Below are 23,347 nucleotides of genomic sequence, written 5' to 3'. Positions count from 1 at the left end.
TTTTTTTAACTTCAGATACATACATTTTTTTTAACCTCTGGGGTGAAAGAGAAAGGGAATGGAGGAGTAAAGGTATAGATTTAAAAAATGATGAGGAGAGCCTGGGTGGCTTGGTTGGCTAAACCTCAGGCTCTTGATTTCAGCTCAGGTCATGATCTCACGGTTTGTGAATTGGAGCCTGCATCCTGCTCTGCACTGCCAGTGCAGAGATTCCCTTTCTCGCTCTCTCTACCCCTCCCCATTTATACTCTCTCTCTCTCTCAAAACAAATAAATAAACTTTAAAAAAAAGACACCTTGATCTTTGTTCTACAAAAATAAAAAATACAAAAATGACGCAAACACCAAATTTTAAATCCTGAAGACGTTCATTTAGTGATGTTTTTGTTTTGTTTTTGTTCCATGCAAAGCACTAACCCCCTTCTCAGGATAAGCATCGATTATAGCCAAAATGAAGATAGAAGCGACCACTGTCCTGCAGATCCTGGCATCCCAAAAGAACAACCCCACCAGAAGCCGCGTTCTCAAAGGCTTCAACTTTTCTAGCCTGATCCCTAGATCCACATTCAATAATGTTGGCAGCATGATGGGGATGGATTTGGAGTGGACACGAAACCGTTTTCACAGCATTTGATTAACTCAGATAATTAAAGCAAAACCAAAACAACCTTCCCTATTCCTTCACCTGGAGGCGTGTCGTTGGAAAGAAGAGGGCACCTCGTCGCGGGCACTTCAGGGGGGCGCTGTGCGAGGGTGTCTTTTGCGCCTCTGCCCTGTAGAAAAGCAAAAGGTGGGAACCAGAATACAACTGGGATGTAAGAAGGGGTAGAGAAGTACGAAAAAGGCAGCAGGGCTAGGGCCGAGGGTAAGAAGAAGAAAGAGAAGCGCCTGCGGGGACGTCAAGCTAGGCGGCCCCAGGTGGACGCGCCGGGAGTCGCCGAGCGGCAGGAGGCGGGGTCTGCACCCAGCTGGCCGTGGGCGGGGCGGGGAGAGCGGCCCCGGGACCACACCCAGCGCCCGCGCGGCCCGCGCTTTCCCCAGCTCAGCGGGAGTTTGCCGCGTGAACCGCTGAAAGCGCCGACGGATGAATGAGCCTCCCACCGGGCTGGGGGGCCTCGGGGCTCCGGGGCCCCGCGGGCCTGAGAATCTCGCGGACGCTCCCCGCAGCCTGGGGAGCGCCGGGTCCTTTCCGCGAGACGTGGGGCGCGGGGCTCCCCTGGCTCCTGGCTCCCGGAATCCCGCGGCGACTGCGGGGGCGAGCGGAAGCCGGGGCGGCGCTCCCGAGAACCGCCCGGTGGCGGAGAACCTGGACTGTGAGCCCTGGGTCAGAGAGAAAGTGCTCTTTCTTCTGCACCCAGAGAGATGGTTGGGGACTCCAGGGGACCCTGCGCGGGAAGAAGCGGCCGGTGAGGAGGACTTCTTCCAGGCGGCCGGAGACGACCGGGAACCCAACTGCCCTTCCCTCTTTCCGGGAAAAAAGGGAATTTCTGGCAGCCGTGTAGACGCTCCGTTCGGAGCCCCGCCGCAGGACCCCGCAGCCCCGCCCAAGTCCGTGCTCGTGCGGATCGTGGACTATCAGGTAACAGAGGAAGTCCTGTGGACCGCCTGGACGCAGGGCCGCATGACCAGGCGCACGGAGGAGCACTCCATGACCGCGATCACGTTTCGCACCAACAGGGAATGAAGCCGGCTGTGGGGCGCCAGGCCCCCCGAGGACCCCGGGCTCTCTCCCCGTGGGGAGAGGCACCCCGCGTCCACTCTGCGGAGAGGTCACCTCGCGGTCCCCGAGGACTTGATTGCCGGAGGATATGAAACAGGAAAGGAGAGCCTGAGGAATGTTGCGAGCAGGTGGTTGAGCAATAATCCTTAAAAGAAAAATTCTCTCCTGGGAACGCCAGCCTGTAGTTATCCAACGGGAGGACTTTTTAAAAGACTGGGGCAGCGCTTCTGGGAGGCGGATGTCACTCCATACAGAATGAAGAACAGTGAGCAACATAATACCTCCTTTGTGTCTTAAGTACTGTGACGGCCTGGGGACCTAAGTCATTGAGAAGAGGGGCAGGAAAGGTATTTTCAGATTGGTAAAATGTGAGCCTTTTGAAATAAGAAAATGCTTTTGTTAAGTCTCATTTTGCAATACATCTCAATTGATCTCTTTGCTGCCTCCGTGATCTAAGAACTAAAATCAGAAGTACAGTTTGAGGTCTGCTCTCTAAAGGGGATGGGAGTAGATGAGGAGAGCGGCTTCTTTTAAAGCTGAAAAAGAAAGTAAAAAGAAATGGGAAAATTAAAGTAGCAAGTAAACAAAATATTTTCTTTTTACTTTCTTCTGATGTGCACATTTTTCTTTTTTATTTCATCAAGTGTTAGGGAAAAAAAAAACAAAACTAGGAAAAGAAGAGGGAGAACAGAAGACCCAGCTTTGAAGGTGAGATGCCCTTTAAATGGGCTTTATACTCCAAAGTATTTAGTCTAGTAAAAATACTTTTTATCTGGTTGTTATTTATTTTAAAGTTTTAAATACAGTAGATAAATCGGATCTCAAGGTAGATAATGTATAGTTTGCTTTACATGATTTGTGTATCTTACTCATGTCCTTAGCTCCTTATTAATAACATTTGTATGCAAGACTGGATTGCAAATGCGTCTCTCTTGAGGTGTTGGAAAAGAAAAATTTTTTCTGGTGCTATTGAAATAACTCATTTTATTTGTTCCTCTTTTTTTTATTAAATACTGTTGTCATGAACTCCTTAGTAGTGTGGCCTGGTTTGGAGATCGGTGAGAAGCAAAGATGTACTACTGGACTTCAGCTGTGCTGAAGGAGTCTTTGGTTACTTCAAGAATGAACAAAACAAATGGGACTCCTGGCTTTTGAGGAGTAAACTGTTGAACAGTGCCCCCTACTTTATTCCTCCCTCTTTGCCCTTTATTTTCAATTTAGAGCTTGAAATGTCCTCAGATATCATCTGATCTTCTTGCCTCCTGGCAGACAAGATAGGTAAGATACATCCCTGTTTTACAGATGACCTAACCTAGGTATAGAGACCACGTGGCTTGGGTAGGTCACACAACTAGTAATTGCGTACACTTACCAAGTAGGTAAGAATACAATCTCCCTTCTAAAGGTTTGAGAACGGCCTTCAGAGGGACTTACTTGTAGGGAGTCAAAACATGACAGAGCATCCTGAGTTTTCTGACTCATGTTTATGGAAGGTGCTAGAATCACCTTGATGCCCCAGAGTCCTACAAGGTCTTTTGGCTGGAGGATCACCACTGGCAGTTCTTAGGACCATGAGACCCACACAGGAGAAAAGAATTCAGCACCTGACCTCATCTCGGTTCAAAGCTGCTTGGTAGATAGAAAGGGTAATATAAGCCCTGTAAAGTGAATTATCCTTTACTCCAACAAACTTGTCTCGCCCCTATGTGAGGTTAAATTTCTTTGGTAGACAGTTTTCAGGACTGAAAATTAATTTAATGAATTTGGTTGTGACTCATTATATGCCCCAGATGACTGAACATTGAATTTATAGTCAGCAAGGAAAGCCTCCTCAACATTGACCAAAATGTCATTTTGTTGCCTTCTGTATGGAGGCAAACTCTGAAGTTCAGCTTTTGGGTTCAAAACTGTCCCATTTCTTACTGTGACTTTGGACAAGTGCTTAACCTCTATGTGCCTCTGTGTCCTTATTTATTAAGTAGGAATAATAAATAGCATCAACTTCATAATAAAGTGTTTTTTCCTGGGATTAAGTTAAATGAAGAAACCTTAGAATAATGCTTGGTACAGTAAAAAATGCTGAGTTAGCTGTTATTATTAGTGTTGTGATTGTTTAGTTCACTTTCATCCCAAGCATTCTTTAATAAGAAAAACAGCTGAAGGCATACAACACCAGGAATCCTGTGATCCAAACCAGTGATTTTTATTGACTCAGGCATTCCTGAAAGAAGAAACTTATCTCTGGTTTTTGCTTAAACTTATCTCAGGTACAACCTTAAATTTCTTAGAAATGACCTCCACATCTTGATTCAAAGGCCTAAGGTGCATCATGCTTGACAGAGTCTTTGAAGAGGTTTCAAGTCTGCTTAGTTCCCCTTGGTAGGAGTTTTGAATGCTTTCTTTAGGTATCAGGTTAGTTTCCCCTTAGAGTTTTAAATCTGATGCCCTATTGTCCCAGAGAAGCAGAATAGATACCCATTTTCATCTTACCTCCTTTCTGACACAAATGTATTTATTCAAGTCAGCTTAACTCTTTTAGTCCAAGTATGCTTAGGTTAATTTATCTCAAGTAAAAGTTATTTTTATTTTTTTGAGAAACAGAGGTAGAGTGTGAGCAGGGTAGGGGCAGTGAGTGAGGGAGACAGACCGGAAGCAGGCTCCAGGCTCTGAGCTGTCATCACAGATCCCAATGCGGAACTTGAACTTATGAACTGTGAGATCATGACCTGAGCCGAAGTCAGCTGCTTAACCAACTGAGCGACCCAGCTGCCCCTAAAATAAAGGTTATTTTTAAAGCACTTGCCAGGCTTCTTGTTGACTGCCTACAATGCGCTTACAGATTTCCTAGTTAAACCGAGGTCTCCCTGATACGAAGTAGTAAGTTGAAGCACTGTTGAATTAGCTGCACAGGTTTTCATTATCCAAACAGAACCCTTTTGAGTGAGGAGCCTGAGGAGTCTTTTCCCATTCACAGTGTCCTGGGAGTGAATCCAAAGTGAAATTTGAGCATTCTCAATACTAAGAAATCTCTGCGAATGGCTGGGTGTTGGCTGTTTGGTCTTACCACCACCTTGCTGGAAAATATGATCATCTATAATTGTCTCAGGTGGATGAATCATAGCAAGGACTTCCAGAAGCCCCGTGGCCACTCAAGTGACCATAGGCAAATATCACATAAGTTCCATCAGGCAAGTGTTGGCCTGTCTTACAACCTTTGTCCCCATTAGGCAAGTGTTGTCCTCTCTTAAAACCTTTGTCTACATCCTTCACCAACTTTGAGATGCATTACATTTGACTTGCTGTTCTTATTCTTGTTGCTTATCACCAATACTTTATGTGCCTTTTTGCTTATAAAAAGGAGAAAGAAAGAAAGACAAATCTTCCTGTTAAAAGAAGTTATATTCATTGCAGAAAAGTTTGAGGAAATAGCTTGCAAGGAAAAAGAAAACTGGAGTAAAAGGAAACAAAAATTCACCCATGACCCCAAATCTGTTCATATCTGATACATTTCCAGTCTTGTTTTATTTACTTTATTTTTTATGTGTATATCCATACCTACAGACCTATACTTTTCTTGGCATAGGCAATTTTAAAATCTGAGTATTGTCAATTACATAAACTAAGACATAGTGATGCTATTCAGGGTGAACCAGAAGCATGGGCATCTCTAAGAATATTTTTTTTTAGACTTGGAGAATCTCAGGCCCCAGTCTAGATATTTAATCACAATTTGTATTCCCACAAGACCACTGGGTGGCTCACATTAAAGTTTGAGAAGTACTGATGTATATGCTGTATGTAGTTCTGTGTCCTACTTTGTCACAAAAACCAAAACGTTTTCATTTTCTCTATTCCCCATTAACAATTGTTAACAATGCCATGGAGATAACACTTTGTAGAATTACAGAGGCATTTAGAGATTGCAAAAGAGTGAGGTATATATTGATTCGTGAATTGGCAAGGAGATCTCTAAAAATCTGTGGTTTTTTTTAAAGAGTCATTAGTCTAGAGGTTTTCATAATGAAACATTGATTATTAGAGTTCAGAAATGCGGTTCTTTTATTACCTAAGAATGTGAGACAGTACTTAAAAAACCCCTTAAGGGAGGAAGGGCAGGAAGTCATTAAGGAAAACACAATTTCAACACTTCTACAGGCTGAGTCAGGTCTCCTGTTAATGAATTGCAAGGGGTTGGGGAGGAAGGTGGAGCCTGAATTTGAATCCACGAATCAGTGATTCAGATAAGAAAACAAAGGCCTTGACTCTTGAACACCCTGATTTGTTTAGAACTCTAGTGGGTACTTTGCTCTTTAATTAAGGAGGGCAAATCTTAGTAACTTCTCCAGATGAAGATAAGAGGTGACACAGTACTGTTTACTTTGGAAAGAGTAAGAAGTTATAATCCGTTCTTAGGCACTGTTCTGCCAATAGTGACCAACAAAACGTTAGACTTGCTTGCTTTGAGGCTTGGAATTAACTTTAAATTCAAACTCAGATTTCAAAGTGTTAAGATAGAATGAATACTTTTGGGGAGACTGCAGCCTTTGCAAAACTGGACAGGCAGAGGTTCTTTATTTAGAGTTCGGTGTAGGAAAGGAATTAGCCCGCCTCACTTGGCACTGGGCAGGGAAGCAAAGGCAGGCAGGGCAGTGGGAATGCTTTACAGTAACCACGATGACCTTAATGTTACCCCCAGCTTGGCTAAACCAGACAGCTTGCTTTCTGAGTGTAAGCTTTTGACCTCCCTTTCCTTGGAGCATTTTCTTTAGAAAACTTGAAATTGTCAATTCTTCCTTTGCCTCTTTGGCATGTAAATCTCTCAACTTTGTGTCTGTTTTTACATCTGGGGAACATCTTTCTCAAGGACCTGGAAGCCATCTCTTGGAAATGTAATAAAAAAAGATAGGGCTCCTAACTTCCAGTGTCTGGGAGAAGGTAAGAGCCTACCTTAATAAGTATCAATTAGCAAACAAGAGGGCCTAACTGAATTGACCACCCTCCTCTCAGTGCCCCCCCAGTACTTTTCCACTAACCTACCCCAGTGCTTAAAAACTCTCTCACCTTTTATTTCAAAGGAGTTGAGTTTAATTCAGTTCATCTTCTCTCTCCTATTGCAATAAATTCTTAAAGTTATTTATAAGTGTTAAATAAATTCTTCCTTGCCTGTTCCATTCTGTCTGGTACAATTTTTCTTTGACAGTAGTGAAAAAAAGCTTCATATATGCTCTGATTGGAAACTATTAACATAGAGAAGGTGGAGGTGGGCTATCTAAAAAAAACTTCTTTGGGACACCTGGATGGCTCAGTTGGTCACTGACTCTCGATATCTGCTCAGGTTGTGATTCACAGTTGTGAGAATGAGCTCTGAGTCTGGCCCCCACTCTGAGCCTGGAGCCCCTTGGAATTTTTTCTCTTCTCTCTCTACTCCTCCCCTGCTTATTTTCTCTCTCTTACAAAATAAATAAGTAAACATTAAAAAAATTATTTTTAGAGAGACTTCTTGTATGTTTGGCTTGGGGCTTTCTCTGGTGTATCCTGCGCTAGAAGGGTACCAAAAAAAAAAAAAAAAAAGGAAGCTGGCAGTCACTGACCAAGTTCTGATCTTTCTGGGCTGATTGCTGCTGAGGCTGTGGTTCCCAAGCTATTTGCTTTACAAATTGTGGTCATAGTTCTACAACCAGATAAATAATATCAACATCATAAGGTTTGTTTTTTTTCCCCCAGGAGTAAGTTAAAAATACTTGGAACAACAATAATGCTTAATATTAGCTATTATAATAATATTACTATTATCTGTGTTATTATTACCGTTTAGTTCACTTTTTATCCTAACCCAGGCTTCAGTCTTTTATAACAGAAGAGAAAACATACAACACAAGAAATCATATCAAAACCAAACCAGTGGCTTTTACTAAGATGCTTTTCTGTCTTTTTTCATATATTATCATACATGGCCTGGTCATTGTCCACTTTTATATTCAGTCTCTCATTAATTTTAGGACAATCTTGAAGACAGACACCAGAAGACCTAGTCACAGAATTCTGGAAGGTCCAGTCACAGAATTCTTTTTTGGAGATAATCACATTATATTTATTTCTTAGAAACATCCAGAGTACAGCATTGCAAGTAGTTTCTTTATGGGGGTGAAATATGCTTTGGCATAGTTCAGCCCTGACTGTTGGGACCCAAAATGCTGTATAATGGATTAGTGCCTCCTTACTGAGGTAAGGGCTGTGTAAAGTCTACCTGGGCATGTGGATTTCCCAGTGGTCACTGAGATTGCTGGGTGCATAAGCCTGATCTTAAGCCTGGTTTGTTAGACAACCTGCCTGAGGCCCAAAACCCTGAATCTTAAAGCTGATTCTATACCCACTCTATTATCCTTAGGCACACGTCCAACTTCAAAAAAAAAAAAATCTTACGACTTTGAAGTTGTTTCGAAAGTTTACTAGCTTTTTGGAAAAGTGGATATAATTGAATTCCCAAATTCAGCTTACTTGGGAGAAGGGTGGGGGAGTGTAATGGACACCAGATACTTTTTACGAAACCAAGACAGCTCTCAGCGAGGGCTTCTGTACACAATTTCTGTAAAGATTGGTTCTCTGACAGCTGGTTCTCATGGTTCTCTGTGTCTCAGAGAAGCCATGAGAGTACCTGTGGACTTTCAAGCCAGCCTCAGTATTAGTGCAGATCCCTGAGGTTATATGGGTCAGGCTCTGCAGTCCTTCTTTTCTTTCTTTCTTTTTTTTTTTTAATTGTAGTATAATTAGCATACAGTATTACACTAGGTTATGCAGTCTTTCCATCCCAACATAACTGAGTGGGAAAATGTGCAAATGTACAAGTGAAATAATTCTATAATCAAAATGTTGGAATGGAAGGGGGCACCTGGATGGCTCAGTTGGTTAAATGTACAAATCTTGATATCAGCTCAGGTCATGATATCACAGTTTATGAGTTTGAGCCCCACATTGGGCTCTGCTGACAGTGTGGAGCCTGGTAGGATTCTCTCTCTGCCCTCCCCTGCTCTCTCTCTTACTCTCAAAATAAATAAGTGAACTCAAAAACATGTTTGAGTGGAAGAAAGGAGATTCTGTGACCTGTAATTAATGACATGCCAAGGACTTGACCTGAGGAGCAAAACAAAAGCTGTGTGTCATCTTTAGAGCTGTTAAAACAGGGATAAACCTGAACTAAAAGTCTATCTGCTTTTTATCATCACCAAGTGTTTAGTGATAGAATACCCCTCTCTAAAAAAATTCTATTGTTGATCTAACTTCTAAAAAATTCCTGATTACTGCTTGAATTTGAATAATACAAGTGTAAGCTTGAAATGAACACATTAAAAGTTTTTTTTGTGTGTGTGAGGAAGATCATTTAAAGAACTCTTCAGTGTTGTCCCCCTAATATCTCTCTCACACATGCATGTGGAATCAACTACATGTATTCATTTTGAGAGTAAATTCCTAAGGGTTCTGAATACTTTCAACTCACTAAGAGTGCACGTTTTGTCTCCAACCCTTATATATTCCTGCATCTCAAGATTCAGTATAAACATTGACAGAGCAATTATAGTGATCAAGAAAATGAATGTGAGTTACTTCAGTTCTGACACTTCATGTGATATTATGTGTAAAATTTAAAATAAGAAAACAGTAAAATGTAATAGTTTTTGTTTGATAACTGCAAATTTAGTTCATACACAAACTATTTTACTGGACTCGGATAATGTATTTAACATTAAATTTATTTTTTATTCATTATTTTAAAACTAAAGAATGAATCAAGAAAATAAAACATTGCATGAGTGGTGTAATTTAGTAGTTCTGTTTCTTTTGCAGATACTTCAATTTTATTAAAGTTTACTTATTAGTTACTTGACAATTATTTACACAAAATATTAGACTAACCAAAGGATCAAAGTTCTTTGTTTTACTTTATGACTATTGCTAAACATTCTTTTCTCATGCTGTTTTTTTTTAACTTTTTTATTTGTTTATTTTTTTAATATGAAATTTATTGTCAAATTGGTTTCCATACAATACCCAGTGCTCATCCCAACAAGGTGCCCTCCTCAATGCCCATCACCCACTTTCCCCTGCCTCCCACCCCTCATCAACCCTCAGTTTATTCTCAGGTTTTTTTTTTTTTAATGTTTATTTCTGAGACAGAGAGAGACAGAGCATGAGTGGGGAAGGGGCAGAGAGAGAGGGAGACACAGAATCCGAAGCAGGCTCCAGGCTCCTAGCTGTCAGCACAGAGCCCAACGCAGAGCTTGAACCCACAAACTGTGAGATCATGACCTGAGCCGAAGTGAGTCACGCAACCGACTGAGCCACCCAGGCACCCCAGTTTATCTCAGTTGTTAAGAGTCTCTTATGGTTTGCCTCCTTCCTTCTGGGTAACTTTTTTTTTTCCCCTTCCCCTCCCCCACGGTCTTCTGTTAAGTTTCTCAGGATCCACATATGAGTAAAAACATATGGTATCTTTCTCTGTATGACTTATTTCACTTAGCATAACACTCTCCAGTTCCATCCTCGTTGCTACAAAAGGCCATATTTCATTCTTTCGCATTGCCAAGTAGTATTCCATTGTATACATAAACCACAACTTCTTCATCCATCTATCAGTTGATGGACATTTAGGCTCTTTCCATAATTTGGCTATTGTTGAAAGTGCTGCTATAAACATTGGGGTACAAGTGCCCCTATGCATCAGTACTCCTGTATCCCTTGGGTCAATTCCCTGCAGTGCTATTGCTGGGTCATAGGGTAGATCTATTTTTAATTTTTTGAGGAACCTCCACACTGTTTTCCAGAGTGGCTGCACCAGTTTGCATTCCCACCAACAGTGCAAGAGGGTTCCCATTTCTCCACATCCTCGCCAGCATCTATAGTCTCCTGATTTGTTCATTTTGGCCACTCTGACTGGCATGAGGTGATATCTCAGAGTAATTTTGATTTGTATTTCCCTGATGAGGAGTGACGGTGAGCATCTTTTCATGTGCCTGTCGGCCATCTGGATGTCTTCTTTAGAGAAAAGTCTATTCATGTCTTCTGCCCATTTTTTCACTGGATTATTTGTTTTTCAGGTGTGGAGTTTGGTGAGTTCTTTATAGATTTTGGATACTAGCCCTTTGTCTGATATGTCATTTGCAGATATCTTTTCCCATTCCGTTGGTTGCCTTTTAGTTTTGTTGATTGTTTCCTTTGCAGTGCAGAAGCTTTTTATCTTGATGAGGTCCTAATAGTTTGTTTTTGCCTTTAATTCCCTTGCCTTTGGAGAAGTGTCAAGTAAGAAATTTCTGCAGCTGAGGTCAGAGAGGTTTTCTCCTGCTTTCTCCTCTAAGGTTTTGATGGTTTCCTATCTCACATTCAGGTCCTTTATCCATTTTTTAGTTTATTTTTGTGAATGGTGTAAGAAAGTGGTCTAGTTTCATTCTTCTGCATGTTGCTGTCCAGTTCTCCCAACTCATGCTGGTTTTAAAAATTAACTTCTTTTTGGTGCCAGATTCACTAAGTATGCCACTGCCAACATGTGGTCATAAAGTCACAAACATGGGGGACTAAAGGGTTGGAATTAAAGCTCATATTTCCTGATCTCTAATCAAAATTGTGTCTTTTCCCTCTATGAGTGAAAGCAGTCCACAAATTAATTTTGACTTTGGATAGAGATTTAACATATATTATTGTACACCAGTTAGGTACTAAGTGTAACTCAGAAAATGCTGCTACTTCTTGAATGTGTTCAAACAATAAGTTAAAATTAACAGGTCCTATTTCTTTTGGCATTGATGGCTTTATTTAGTTCAACAAAGTCGGGGAACCTGAATATTCCCCATCTGACTCTTTCTAAAAGGACTCTGTGTACAGTGCTGCTTGGGGGATGACCAAGAAGGATGTAACATTCCTCTCAGTTTGACTAAGCTTTAGACCAGCTTTTTCCTGACTTTAGGTCCTGCCTTCCATTTTCTTAGGGCATTTACTTTAGAAAACTTTCACTTATCAATTCTTTCTCTGCCCTCTTTGAGTTGTAATTATTAAAAAAAAAAAGCCTCCTGCCAGATTTACAACATAAGGATGTCTTTCTCAAGGACCTGGAACCCATCTCTTTGAATGCAGTTATCAAGGAAGACAGCACCCCTGTCTCCAGTCCCCATGGGAGGGTAGAAGCCTGGCTTCAACGGATGCTGTTAGTTAGCAAACACTCATGGCCTAATCCTAGAGAAAAAATGTGCAAGTTATAAAGTAAATCAGAGTAGGGGACACATGCCGTTGATCAGCCTCCACACTAAACATCACCTGTGCTCTTCTACTAGCTCACCAGGACACTTCAAAACTCTTCCCCGCCTTGTTTCAGCAGAGTTGAGTTCAGACTAAGTTCTGGCATCTTTTCTCTATTGCAGTAGCCTTAAAGTCTTGCTTCATGGCATAACTTTATCCAGTGCCAGTTTTGCTCTGACAGGGATCAGGTAAGAGCAGGGGAGAACGATTTATGTTGATGATGGGGACATACATTTGACTTCATAAAAACTGAAGATGCTTTCTGTGTCTCGGGAACTGACGATGATTTTGTTATTCTGCAGCCGTGTCGCTTGCATGTGCCTTCACTGGGACTTCAGAGCACTGAACACAGGGGAGTGGGGTCTGCAAGTTCCAGTTATGTCAGAGCAGGAGAATTCCCTTTCTGAGCTCAGCAAACTGGCAGTACTTGTAAGCAATTATCTGCTGTTAATCCTCCCTTTTTGGTTATTCACAGAATGAAGCCAGTGTCTTATGGTTAGTGTGCTCCTCACTCAAAAGTTGAATTTTCTTAGAGCCCCTGGGTGGCTCAGTTGGTTAAATGTCTGACTTCGGCTCAGGCCATGATCTCACAGCTTGTGAATTCAAGCCCTGCATCAGGCTCTGTGCCTGACAGCTCAGAGCCTAGAGCCTGCTTCAGATTCTGTGTCTCCCTCTCTCTCTGCCCGTGCACTGCTCATGCTCTGTCTCTCTCTCTCTCAAAAATAAATAAATATTAAAAAAATGTTTTTAAGTTTAATTTTCTTCCTTGCAATTTTGAAGGTGTTCTTGGGCATTCTAGAACAAAGCATTATGTTGTTTTCCTGCGCAAACCAATTAAAACGGTTGTTGGTGATACTTAGATGTGTCCTATGCCCTGGAAGAAAAGGACAGATTTGACTTGAAAGACCTTAGAGCAGGAAGTGAAGGTTCTAGGTGCCAATGTTCTGTCTTAGAGAATGGCAGTAAGGTGGTTTCCACTACATTGATTAGCACAGGAACTCAGAACCTTCTGTGATAATGTGGCTGATGATTTAAATAAAGCTGAAGTGCTTGGCAGAATATCATGGCTGGCGAAATGCAGAAAAGGGAAGCTGGTACATCAAGAACTAGGGCTGCGTCTTGTATTGAAGAGCCTAGGCTCAGAGCAGAACATATATCTTGTGAGGCATGAGTTGAGTGGTAAAGCCAATGTCCAGGGTTAGGTCCAGGTCTAGATGGGAGACCTTAGGGGATGGATGGACGGCGAACTTCTGCATGAGGCTGGTGAAGAACAGGAAAAGCTCCATCTTGGCCAGTGACTCACCAACGCACATCCGGACACCTGGAGAGATGGACATGGTGGAAGGTTATAAGATATATGAGCACAAAAATCTGAAACAATCTGGACAAAGACAAAAGCTGTCCATGTGTGATTTCTTCTACTTTAGAATGTGTGAATTAGTTGCTTAACCTCTTCTGAGCCTCATGGATTCTACCTAAGCCCTGGAAATACAAAATTAACTACATATGCTACCTACCTTATGAGCTCCCAACAGGGAGACGGGCCGCTAAATAAACATTAACATTTCAATGTGAAAAATGCTACAGCAGGTAAAGCCAAGTGTGTCATGAGAACAGATAATAAAGGTACCCAATGTGATTTGAAGGGCCAGGGAGGACGACTCCTTTGTGTGAGAGCTTTGTATCTCAGCTCCTATGCAAAGGGTGAGACGAAGTCAGCCAGGAAAAGATGGGGTGAGATGTGGAAGGGGTTTTGATATATTTCAGGGCTGAAAAAACTTTGACTCTGACCAGAACATAGAGCATGAGTTAGGGAATATAAGGCCTGAGGCCAAAGGATAAGTAGACAGTAGGTCATGCTGAAGCATTTTAAGAACAGAGACTTGGTTGCTTTTGGAACATGACTTATTTGGGAAAATGTCAAGTTATCTGAAAAGTGGAGTCAGTTACAATTGAGGAAGGAAGTCTTCTGGGTAAGTTTTTTATTAAAGAAAAAAAAAACCAGGAGACTTAATATTTATATATATTTCTTAAGATGTGTTGAGAATGGTGCCTTTTTTTCTGGCTCAAATTTAATGAGTTTGTGGTTATATTATAGAACAAAGATGATATATTTGATTGAGATGTAGCATTATTACAAGTTTTTGCTTCTAGTCCTTCAGAAGGCCCAACCAAGTCTTTTCGTTCCTGCTTCCAGAGTCTATAAATCCTAAGCCTGATGCTTTGCTTTCCTGCCAGTAAAATGTTGTAGACAGTCCAGCTAGATTTCTCTTTTTAAAAAAAATATTTATTTATTTTTGAGAGAGAGAGACAGAGTATAAGCAGGGGAAGGGACAGAGAGAGAGGGAGACACAGAATCTGAAGCAGGCTCCAGGCTCTGAGCTGTCAGCACAGAGCCCGGCGTGGGGCTCGAACTCATGAACCGTGAGGTCATGACCTGAGCTGGTCGGACGCTTAACCTACTGAGCCACGCACGTGCCAGCTAGATTTCTTTTGTTGTTGTTTATTTATTTAATTTGGAAAATAACTCATAAGTATACTGAGTCACAAAAGACTTCGAAGTTCAGAGAAATATTTAAATGTAGATAATTTACAACACAGGGTAAAGTAGTACTTTGGTTTATATAGGACTTCCAGGAAACAGATTAACTCCACAAATGGGGTGGTGGGGGGTATTTTTTTCACTGTGCCTAGTAGCAAGGCAGGATTTTTAGGGGTGAAAGGCCATACACACTACTTCTGTCTAAAAATGTTTATTGAATAAAAGCTAACAGTTCAATCCACCAATGCATGTGCAATGTCAACAAGATACAGGTATTTAATTAAACTTGGCTGTGAGACTATTGTTCCAAGGGGCTTCCTGCCCAGTAGGTGAGCCTAACAAGGAAACAGGTAAATCTAATACAGTGTCACAAGCTATGATAGGGTGTTGAGGGAGCCCATGGAAGGAACACCTAATCTAGCTTTTGGGATCAGATTTTCGCACCTGCCCACAATGAAAAGTATGATTGAGTGGTGTCATCTAAATGGGTATGTAATGCAACTTAGGGTGTGAATTATCTACCCTATATTTAGGCTTATTCAGTTTCAAGGTTAAGAGTCTAGCTGCCCAACAAGACAAAATATGTATCATTTTCGTTTGCTTTTAAGGATAGATCGGTGAAACCATAGCAAATGATCTTGTTTATCTTAAAAAGAAATGCTGTATGCAAAATTAGTTAAGAGTGATGGTGGTCAAAGATCAAATGAGGCCTCCAGAGAGCAACATCTCTATCTCAATAAAGTAAGGAAGAAGTGATAAGAAAAGAACTGGGGAAGAGTGACTTCACCACAACTTAAAGGAACATGAGGACTTAGCACTCAAAACTGGTTTTATGATATGTTTTCTTATTGTGATAGTTTTGTGATTATTATACTCTACAGATATTTCCATTTGTTTGTCTAGGATAAAAAAAGAGTATCAATACTAGATTGTCCTAAAGCAGGAAAACACACACACACACACACACACACACACACAGTATATCTGGAGATGTTTAGAATTCCTGAGGCAAAATTGTTTGAAGATGGGCCTCTCTGCCAAATTCTGGACTATTACTGTTTGTCTCATAGTCCAAAGAAGCTTCCAGGTCCAGGTGTGTGAGAAACCACAGAGGACCTGGAGACAGTGTTGGTCAGTGTAAAAGTAATTGTTGTTTATGGAGAAAAGGGGGTTTTAAGGGGAGTAAAACTTCTGTTTAAACTTGAACATCAGTTTCTTCTCTCTAAACATAAACATCAGTAAATCCAAGGTCTGATAAAGGAGACTAGGAAAAAAACCTTTATGTTTGAGAAACTAATTGCTCCATCTCTCCACTTATAAAATGAGGGTTCAGAATTAGAAGTACGTAGCTGAAGAACCCTCCAGAGATTATTGTTTGTTTCCATGGCTTTTGTTTCCCCCCAAAATATAATGCAGGGAAGCGTTAAGAAAAATTGAGCTCACAACACTGTGAATTACACGTAGATTATTTTTCATTTCTGTTTACTCTGTTTCCAAATGTGATATTATGTTTTTATTTAAATCAGGAGTCATTACTACACTTTCTTGTATATCATCCTGTGTGTGTGTGTGTGTGTGTGTGTGTGTGTGTAAAAAATTGGAGCATGCATTGTACTCTATCTCTCTCTGTATCCCTGAGTCATCAGTAGGTAAGGAAAGTCTATCCTTTGGGTGACTGCTGTTTACCTATCACTGAATGGGTATCTGGAGTGAATGCTAAGCTGTTGTTTAAGTAGAAAGGCACATGGTGACAAACTGCTTATGGTTTATAGTTTTTCTAAGATTCTTGTCCAGGAATGAAGAATTCATTTCAGATTCTTAGGGATCCAGACAATTATAGAGTGAAGTTATTTAGTTCCTTGGATTCCAAAATGTACTCTTGTGGAAAGCTCTTCTCTCTTCCCTTTCCTAAGCCCCCTCCCTCCCTCTCCTACTCAAGAAATCCTAAGAGAGACAGGTATTTACACATATTGAAGCAAAGCTTTTCTGGTTGGAGTGAAGTGAGTTGCACATTGTCACCTTGCTACACTTTCTCATGAGATTCCCAAGGCTCTACGCTAGCCTCAGCTGCATGGAATCTTAAAGGATTCCTTAAGAAAATACTATTCCAATGCCTAATGTCTTAACAGCCAATTTAAAGCCTGGGGAGGAACGTCTCTTTCCACTTTCCCGTTTTTCTTATGTTTAGTGCCACATGGAAAAAAAAAATGCAAAACCTAAGCACAATCCTCAGACAAGGCAGAATCTCTCCAGATTTTTTTAAACCACCTGTTTCAAAGTAGGAGACCTTACCCACTGAGAAGTGCATGAAAGCTTCTTTCTTGATAAACTTTCCAGTAGAACTGAGGAAATGCTCAGGATTAAATGTGTTGGGTTTTTCCCACTGTGTTTGATCACAAAGTACAGAGGTCAGCAAAGTGATGACCTCAGTGCCCTAGAAAGAGAAGGGTTATTAATGACAGAGATTAAATACCTTCCTAAAATGGTGGCTCTTTAAAGATGCGTGAAGGTCACGGCTGGCAATTTTTCAGAAACAGTGTGTTCTAGAAGGATAGGAGAGGAGGGAAAGTGGAGGGGCAGTGGGCGGAGTTTAAGATGGAGCGTGGAACATTCATTTACTCAACCAAGTTTTTGTTCTGTACCTACAAGACACGAGTCTTGGACTCAGTACTGGAAACAAATTCTTATGTAGTCCTGTGTTTGCTATGTGATAACGGCATGTTATTTAACTTTTGATATGTCCCAGTTTCTAAATTTATAGGAAGGGAGTTAAATAGTCCTTATGTGGTGACTGTGAGCCTTAAAACTGGGTGCAGTTCCTGGCAGGTTTGAGGCTCAGTGAAGTTTTGCTCTATTACCCCGAGGGACTGTGATAGTGAACAAACTTAACAGGCCCCTCAAAACAAACTCTTAAAAGTCAGCTACCCCCCTTCCACATCTTGCCACAGGCTATGAAACAACATAGGGCCATCAAAGAAAGGAAGTTTAATTGTGATACAGGAAAGAGTATTCTGAAAACTAAAAATAAAACAGGAATAAGAGGAAAAGCCTGTCCCTAAATTAAGGACAATGTTTACTGCTTCACCTTAATCATAGCCTCCTCTTTAAGAAAGTTTTGGAATACTATCATTGTGGTTAGCTGTTTTATCACATGAATCTGTATAGTTTTTGAGTCACAAAAAGCAAACAACTGCTTTAAAGTGTTTTATATAGGGGCGCCTGGGTGGCTCAGTCGGTTAAGCATCCTACTTCGGCTCAGGTCATAATCTCACAGTTTGTGAGTTCCAGCCCCACATCGGGCTCTCTGCTGTCAGCTCAGAGCCCGCTTTGGATTCTCTCTCTCTCTCTCTCTCTCTCTCTCTCCCTCTCCACCTCTCCTGATCATGCTCTCCCTCTCTCTCAAAAATAAATAAACATTAAAAAACTTTTTAAAAATAAAGTGTTTTGTTTTAAAATATTCTTGCTTTGTTTGTTTTTTATTTATAGTTACATGTACCTGGGCATTGTGGATTTTTTTCCTCCTCGTAACAACTATGCTAAGTTATTTCCACTGGGGCTCAGTGAAACCAAGGGACTAACAGCCAGTAGTATGGGTAGGAGTGTTAGACACCCTGAAATCCTGCCATTATTATAGCTTCCTTGGTGGTCTCTTTTTCTCCTTTTTGACATTGGTTATATTTGTTTTCTCATGTCAGCCATTGTGGCCCCCGTGGATTCATGGAGGGATGGGCCCAGAAGCAGCAAGCAGATTTAGTTTTAAGGAAAAGAATTAGTGCCATGGGCATACCATGACCCTATGCCAATCCCTGCCTTCAGTGTACTTTTAGCAAAGATCTGTGCGTACTTCTTCAGGTTGCCAGTGGAAAGCACAAGAATGCATCTGGAAGTAGTAAGATTAGGAAGCAGAGGGTCTGGGGGGTGTTTCTGTGTGAGGGGGGAAGTGACGCTGGAGGGGCCCTGTGAGGTGAAAACAGTGCTCTAAGCGGAGGCACGCCTTTCCTGGGATCTGGCCCTTTTGCCCACCCACCTGGCTTAAGCCTTCTGATCCCCGATTTCTTCAGTTACCACATAAAAATAACTATACTTATAAAGTTGCACAGAGTAATTACCCCCTATTCTGTGTACTTACACACTGACACACTCAGTTACCTTTTGTTGGACGGGAGGGAGGGAGAGAGAGGAAAAAGGGAAAGGAGGGTGGGAAGGAAGAAAGGTAGGCCAAGATTGTCTTTGACAGTTCATTTCAGTGCTTCTGTGATTTTGAGCATTTGACATCCTTTCCCTCTCCCCTCATTTCCCCTTCTTAATCCCTTACCTCGGGACTGTAGTAATTTTTAAATAGAACATTTGTGGTGGTTGCATGAGGTAAGCTTGTGGACAGGGCATTAGCAAATCTCTGCACTTCTGAACGATCACCTCTGTGTATGGCATTTGAGTTCGATGTGCAATTCGAGGCTGGGCTGACCCCACAAGCTTGGTGATCTCATCACAGACCTTTTCTGGATAAAACGCAGAGTGATTTGAGTCTGGCGTGGGAGGGGATATTGGAACCATCTTCTCACGTTTCTTTCCTTGTGAAAATCAAACCCAGGTGCTCTCCGAGTTCTGCCTGACTCATCTTTTCTCTGCACTGCTTCCACTCAAGGGCTCTATTCCCGAGGTTCCTCTGGGGACCGGCCTGGAGTGACACCTGCAGACCGTCTCAGGAAGCTTAGGAAGTGAAATCTAATTTCTTACGTCAAAAAGAAACTAAAGGTATACATTGTCCTCAAGGACATAAATTAAAGGTATCCAGTGTGGCCATAGAATTCTGCCTTTTCCAGTCCAAGAGATTTCTGAGTCCTTCCTTCAGGCAATGCTCTGAATCTTAGGAGACTTACTCTGGACCTCAGTATATCGCATCATGAGCAGAAGCTCCCAGTGCAGCGTGGAGGCTGTGGTCTCTGTACTAGCCACAAACGGATTACTAACAAGTGCCGCCAAATTTTCATCACTGAAATGGGCAATAGATGTGTCTTTTCTCCTGAAAGGCAAAAGGAATCATTAGTGATGAAATAATTTTATACTGGATGATCATAGTGAATAACCTAACATGAACTTAAAAAAGGAATGCATTGAATTGCATTCTTTCCTCGATACAGTGGAATTTTTTTATTATGAGGGTGCTGTGCAGAGTGTTTGAATAAAGCCTGTCCCCGATGTCCCCAATTTAATAATGATAAATAGTTCTAACAATGGGAGAGGCTGTTTGCCACTTGGAAATTAGTTTTTACTTGAGTGATTAGAATATGCCCAACACTTTCTTTTTTTAAAAAAACTGCATTAAATACTCTTTCTTGTGTTAATCAACTGAAACACATTTTCAAGATTGCAATAAAAGGAATACTATACTAATTCTAAAAGCTAACATTTGGGATCTTGTATATGTCCTTTTTTTTTTTTTCAGAGAGTGATGCAAAAAGCAGTGGAAAATATTTGAGAATGCAGAATGTACTAAATAGCATGTCTTGGAGTGTACAAATCTACCATGACGAACTTAATTGAATCCAGCTATCCTTCTTCTTTGAAAGAAATATTTTTCCTCCAGATGCTATTAATTAAACCAAATAATACACAATAGGCCTAGGTAACCCCTGAGCAAAACACCATGGTCTCCTGCTGTCTGACCAAAAAGGCATCAGTGAAACTTCTTGGGTCATTTTTGTCAAATTTATGCTGACAATCTAGGAAATAACACTTTTATAATCATTATAAAAGCAAATAATTCATATTGGTTCCTGAGTACTGTCTTATGACTTTTCAGGACGAACCCCAAAACTGGAAACACACTGAAAAGCTGAAAGAACAAAAAACAACAGAGTAAGATAAATATACATATATAATACTTGCAATAATGGGAAGGCCCCATCATTTCTGAAAGCATTATAGAAATAGCATCTCATTTAGACTTCAAGTTTATCTCAACTAACTGGCAGACTGAATTGGACAGCACAAATTCCTCATTGGAATTAAGTAACTTATGATGAATATTAGTATCGTTTATAGTAAGTTCTATGTACCCAGAGTATTTTGTATATTATGCTGGTGGTAATACATCTACTTAGAGGTTAGATGAGACATGAAAACAATATGGGCTTTCTGGTCAGAGCTATAAATCCAGAGGTTTTCTTGCAAACTCCTAGGTGATTCCAGGTCAAACTATTCTAGTTCTGCATAGCACACTCACTTTACCACTGTTTCTTTGCAGGATCAGAATAATTATTTTTGTAATTTATAATAGGCTTACTGTCCCATAGAGCAGTACCATGTAATTCTAATATTCCGTAATCCTTAAAAACTTTAGGGAGGACTTCATTGTTTGCTAAATTTGGTGGGTTTGTCAGTATATTCATGTGCTTGAGAGAAGCTCTATCATATATTTCATCAAATTCTCTATAGGGCCCCTAACCACCCAAATGACCTAGTAAATACCGAAGATAAAAGGCATCCCTAAAATACATATAGTTGCCTGATCCAGTGTTCCCCTGAATCAGTACTTAGAGTAAATACGTACTTATAGTAACAGAACCTAAATTATTACAAAGTGAAATAATATTAATAGTTGTCAGTTGTGCTATTGGAAATGGGAACTATTTGACAAGGCTCTTTTCTTTACATTCTAGAAGACAGCAACTTCATCGCTCACAAGTATAACAAATTGGATTGTAGCATTATTATTTTTTTTTAAATTTTTTTTTCAACGTTTATTTATTTTTGGGACAGAGAGAGACAGAGCATGAACGGGGGAGGGGAGAGAGAGAGGGAGCCACAGAATCGGAAACAGGCTCCAGGCTCTGAGCCATCAGCCCAGAGCCTGACGCTGGGCTCGAACTCACGGACCGCGAGATCGTGACCTGGCTGAAGTCGGACGCTTAACCGACTGTGCCACCCAGGCGCCCCGGATTGCACCATTATTGTGAACTTACATGGCTCAGAGTAAATATTAAAGTTTTAGTTAGTACTTTGTTTAGTACTTGATAGTTCCCCTTTGTTTAAATTCACTCTTGTAAGTGAATTCTACTGAGTGTTCCTTATTCATTCATGGCTTATCCCATAGTCCATGTATAAGTAGTGGTGTAGGTAAAACATGAATGGCCAAAATTGTAAAAATGTATTGAAGTCATATACGGAACTATTTATTGGTGTGATTCACAATCTGTGCATTATAAGTAAGATATTTGACACAGTAATGTGTGATTGGAGAATTATCAAATGTGTTAACCAAGCAGACTTGTGACATCTCTGTACTCAGAATGTTCTATAAAGTGTACATTTTTGAAATGGCAATTCTCTAACAAATACTGTTTCATGGTCTCTTGAACAATCTAGTGTACCTAAGAAGACATGAAGTTGAAGAGGGAAGATACGGTTACCGCAATCCTAGGACCTCCAAAGAGCTTCACATTTTCATCAATCAAGGTTAAGTCTCAGGAATTGAGTGCCTTGTTAATCAAACCATTTTCCAAGCAACACTGACACAATGCCATTAACAACAGAAGCATCCATTACTGTTTTGCCTATAAGGGAATTTATTAATCAGAGTAGGAAAACACATACACAGTATTAAACCAGTTCTGGGATGATTGTGACAAACTGTCAAGAAAAGATTTTATAGAGGAACAAAATTATTGGTGATCATGCCTTCTAAGAAGAAGTGACACTTGAGTGGACCTTTAAAAATTTCCAGAATTTGATTAAAAGATTGACACAAGCCAGAGACAAAAAGTGTCCCAAATTTCTAGAAGGAATAAAAGAAGGTAGATCCTGGAAGCAAGATCAGGGATCTTGAATGAACTGTTGTTACTCAATGTTGATTTTAAGAGATGTTAGTGGGAATTCCAAGAAAAAAATGTTCCAAGGATTAGTAAGTGTGAAAACTGAATTAAATAAAATTAAACAGGTTTTTGGTGTTTTTCTCAGAGGCTTTAATATCCTAATAGGCACACCATAAACCAAAAGAGAGGCCTGTAATATGAGCATTTCTCAAATTCACTTCACTGACACTGCTTTTTTGCATAGAACATCTACTAATTTCTCAAAGGACAACATCTACTAATGTCTCAAAGGACACTATTGGAGAACAATAGTGTGAGAAATGCCTTTTCAAAAAATTGTTGAAACATTAAAATAGCTTAGTAGTATTTACTAGATGCCAATATTAGTCTACTAAAATAATTAAAGATGAAACCATTCCCATTTTTAGAGTTATTAAGGTACCATTAAAAAGTTAATCTAATGATTTAAAGGGTTATTTTTAAAAATTTTTAAATGTTTATTTTTGAGAGAAAGAGAGACAGACAGTGAGTGGGGGAGGGGAAGAGAGAGAGGGAAACACATAATCTGAAGCAGGCTCCAGTCTCTGAGCTTTTAGCACAGAGCCCGATGCAGGGCTGGAACCCACAAATGGTGATATTACAACCTGAGCCAAAGTTGGACACTTAACTGACTGAGCCACTCAAGCACTCCTAAAGGGTTATTAAATTAGTGGAATGACATAAAAGTACAATATTTGGATTTCATCAAGGCATTTAGCCAAGGCACATGTGAGCAAGATACAACAACTTTATCTAGGTGAAACTATGGTTCAGTATATTTATAACACCAGTGTTATTGTTTACATTCTTTTTAAGAAAATGATTATCTATTTTTGAGAGCAGGGAGTGGCAGAGAGAGGAAGACAGAGAATCTCAAGCAGGCCCCGTGCTCGAGGATATACATTCAGGATTGTTGGCTACAGAACTTGTGGTCTTAACCCAACAGAGG

General features: G+C 40.6%; 1 protein-coding gene across 2 annotated transcripts; it reads left to right on the top strand.

Annotated features, from left to right (window-relative positions):
- Window positions 1-987: 987 nt before the first annotated feature.
- CB2H6orf141 (chromosome B2 C6orf141 homolog) lies at window positions 988-22,608 on the top strand. 2 transcript variants are annotated; one of them, XR_003419143.2, is made up of 3 exons: window positions 988-2,427; window positions 19,137-19,300; window positions 21,914-22,608. XR_003419143.2 is itself a non-coding variant. In XM_015071110.3 (1 exon), exon 1 carries the CDS (start codon window positions 1,084-1,086, stop codon window positions 1,681-1,683), a length of 600 nt encoding a protein of 199 aa, XP_014926596.2. In that variant the 5' UTR covers window positions 988-1,083; the 3' UTR covers window positions 1,684-2,745. The 2 variants fall into 2 exon arrangements, 1 of the variants encoding a protein (XP_014926596.2); XM_015071110.3 differs by lacking the exons at window positions 19,137-19,300; window positions 21,914-22,608 and having other exon boundaries at window positions 988-2,745.
- Window positions 22,609-23,347: the final 739 nt, after the last annotated feature.

This window comes from Acinonyx jubatus, chromosome B2 (assembly GCF_027475565.1).
Source record: "Acinonyx jubatus isolate Ajub_Pintada_27869175 chromosome B2, VMU_Ajub_asm_v1.0, whole genome shotgun sequence".
Lineage (NCBI taxonomy): Eukaryota > Metazoa > Chordata > Mammalia > Carnivora > Felidae > Acinonyx > Acinonyx jubatus.
This window is presented reverse-complemented; position numbering and strand designations above follow the sequence as displayed.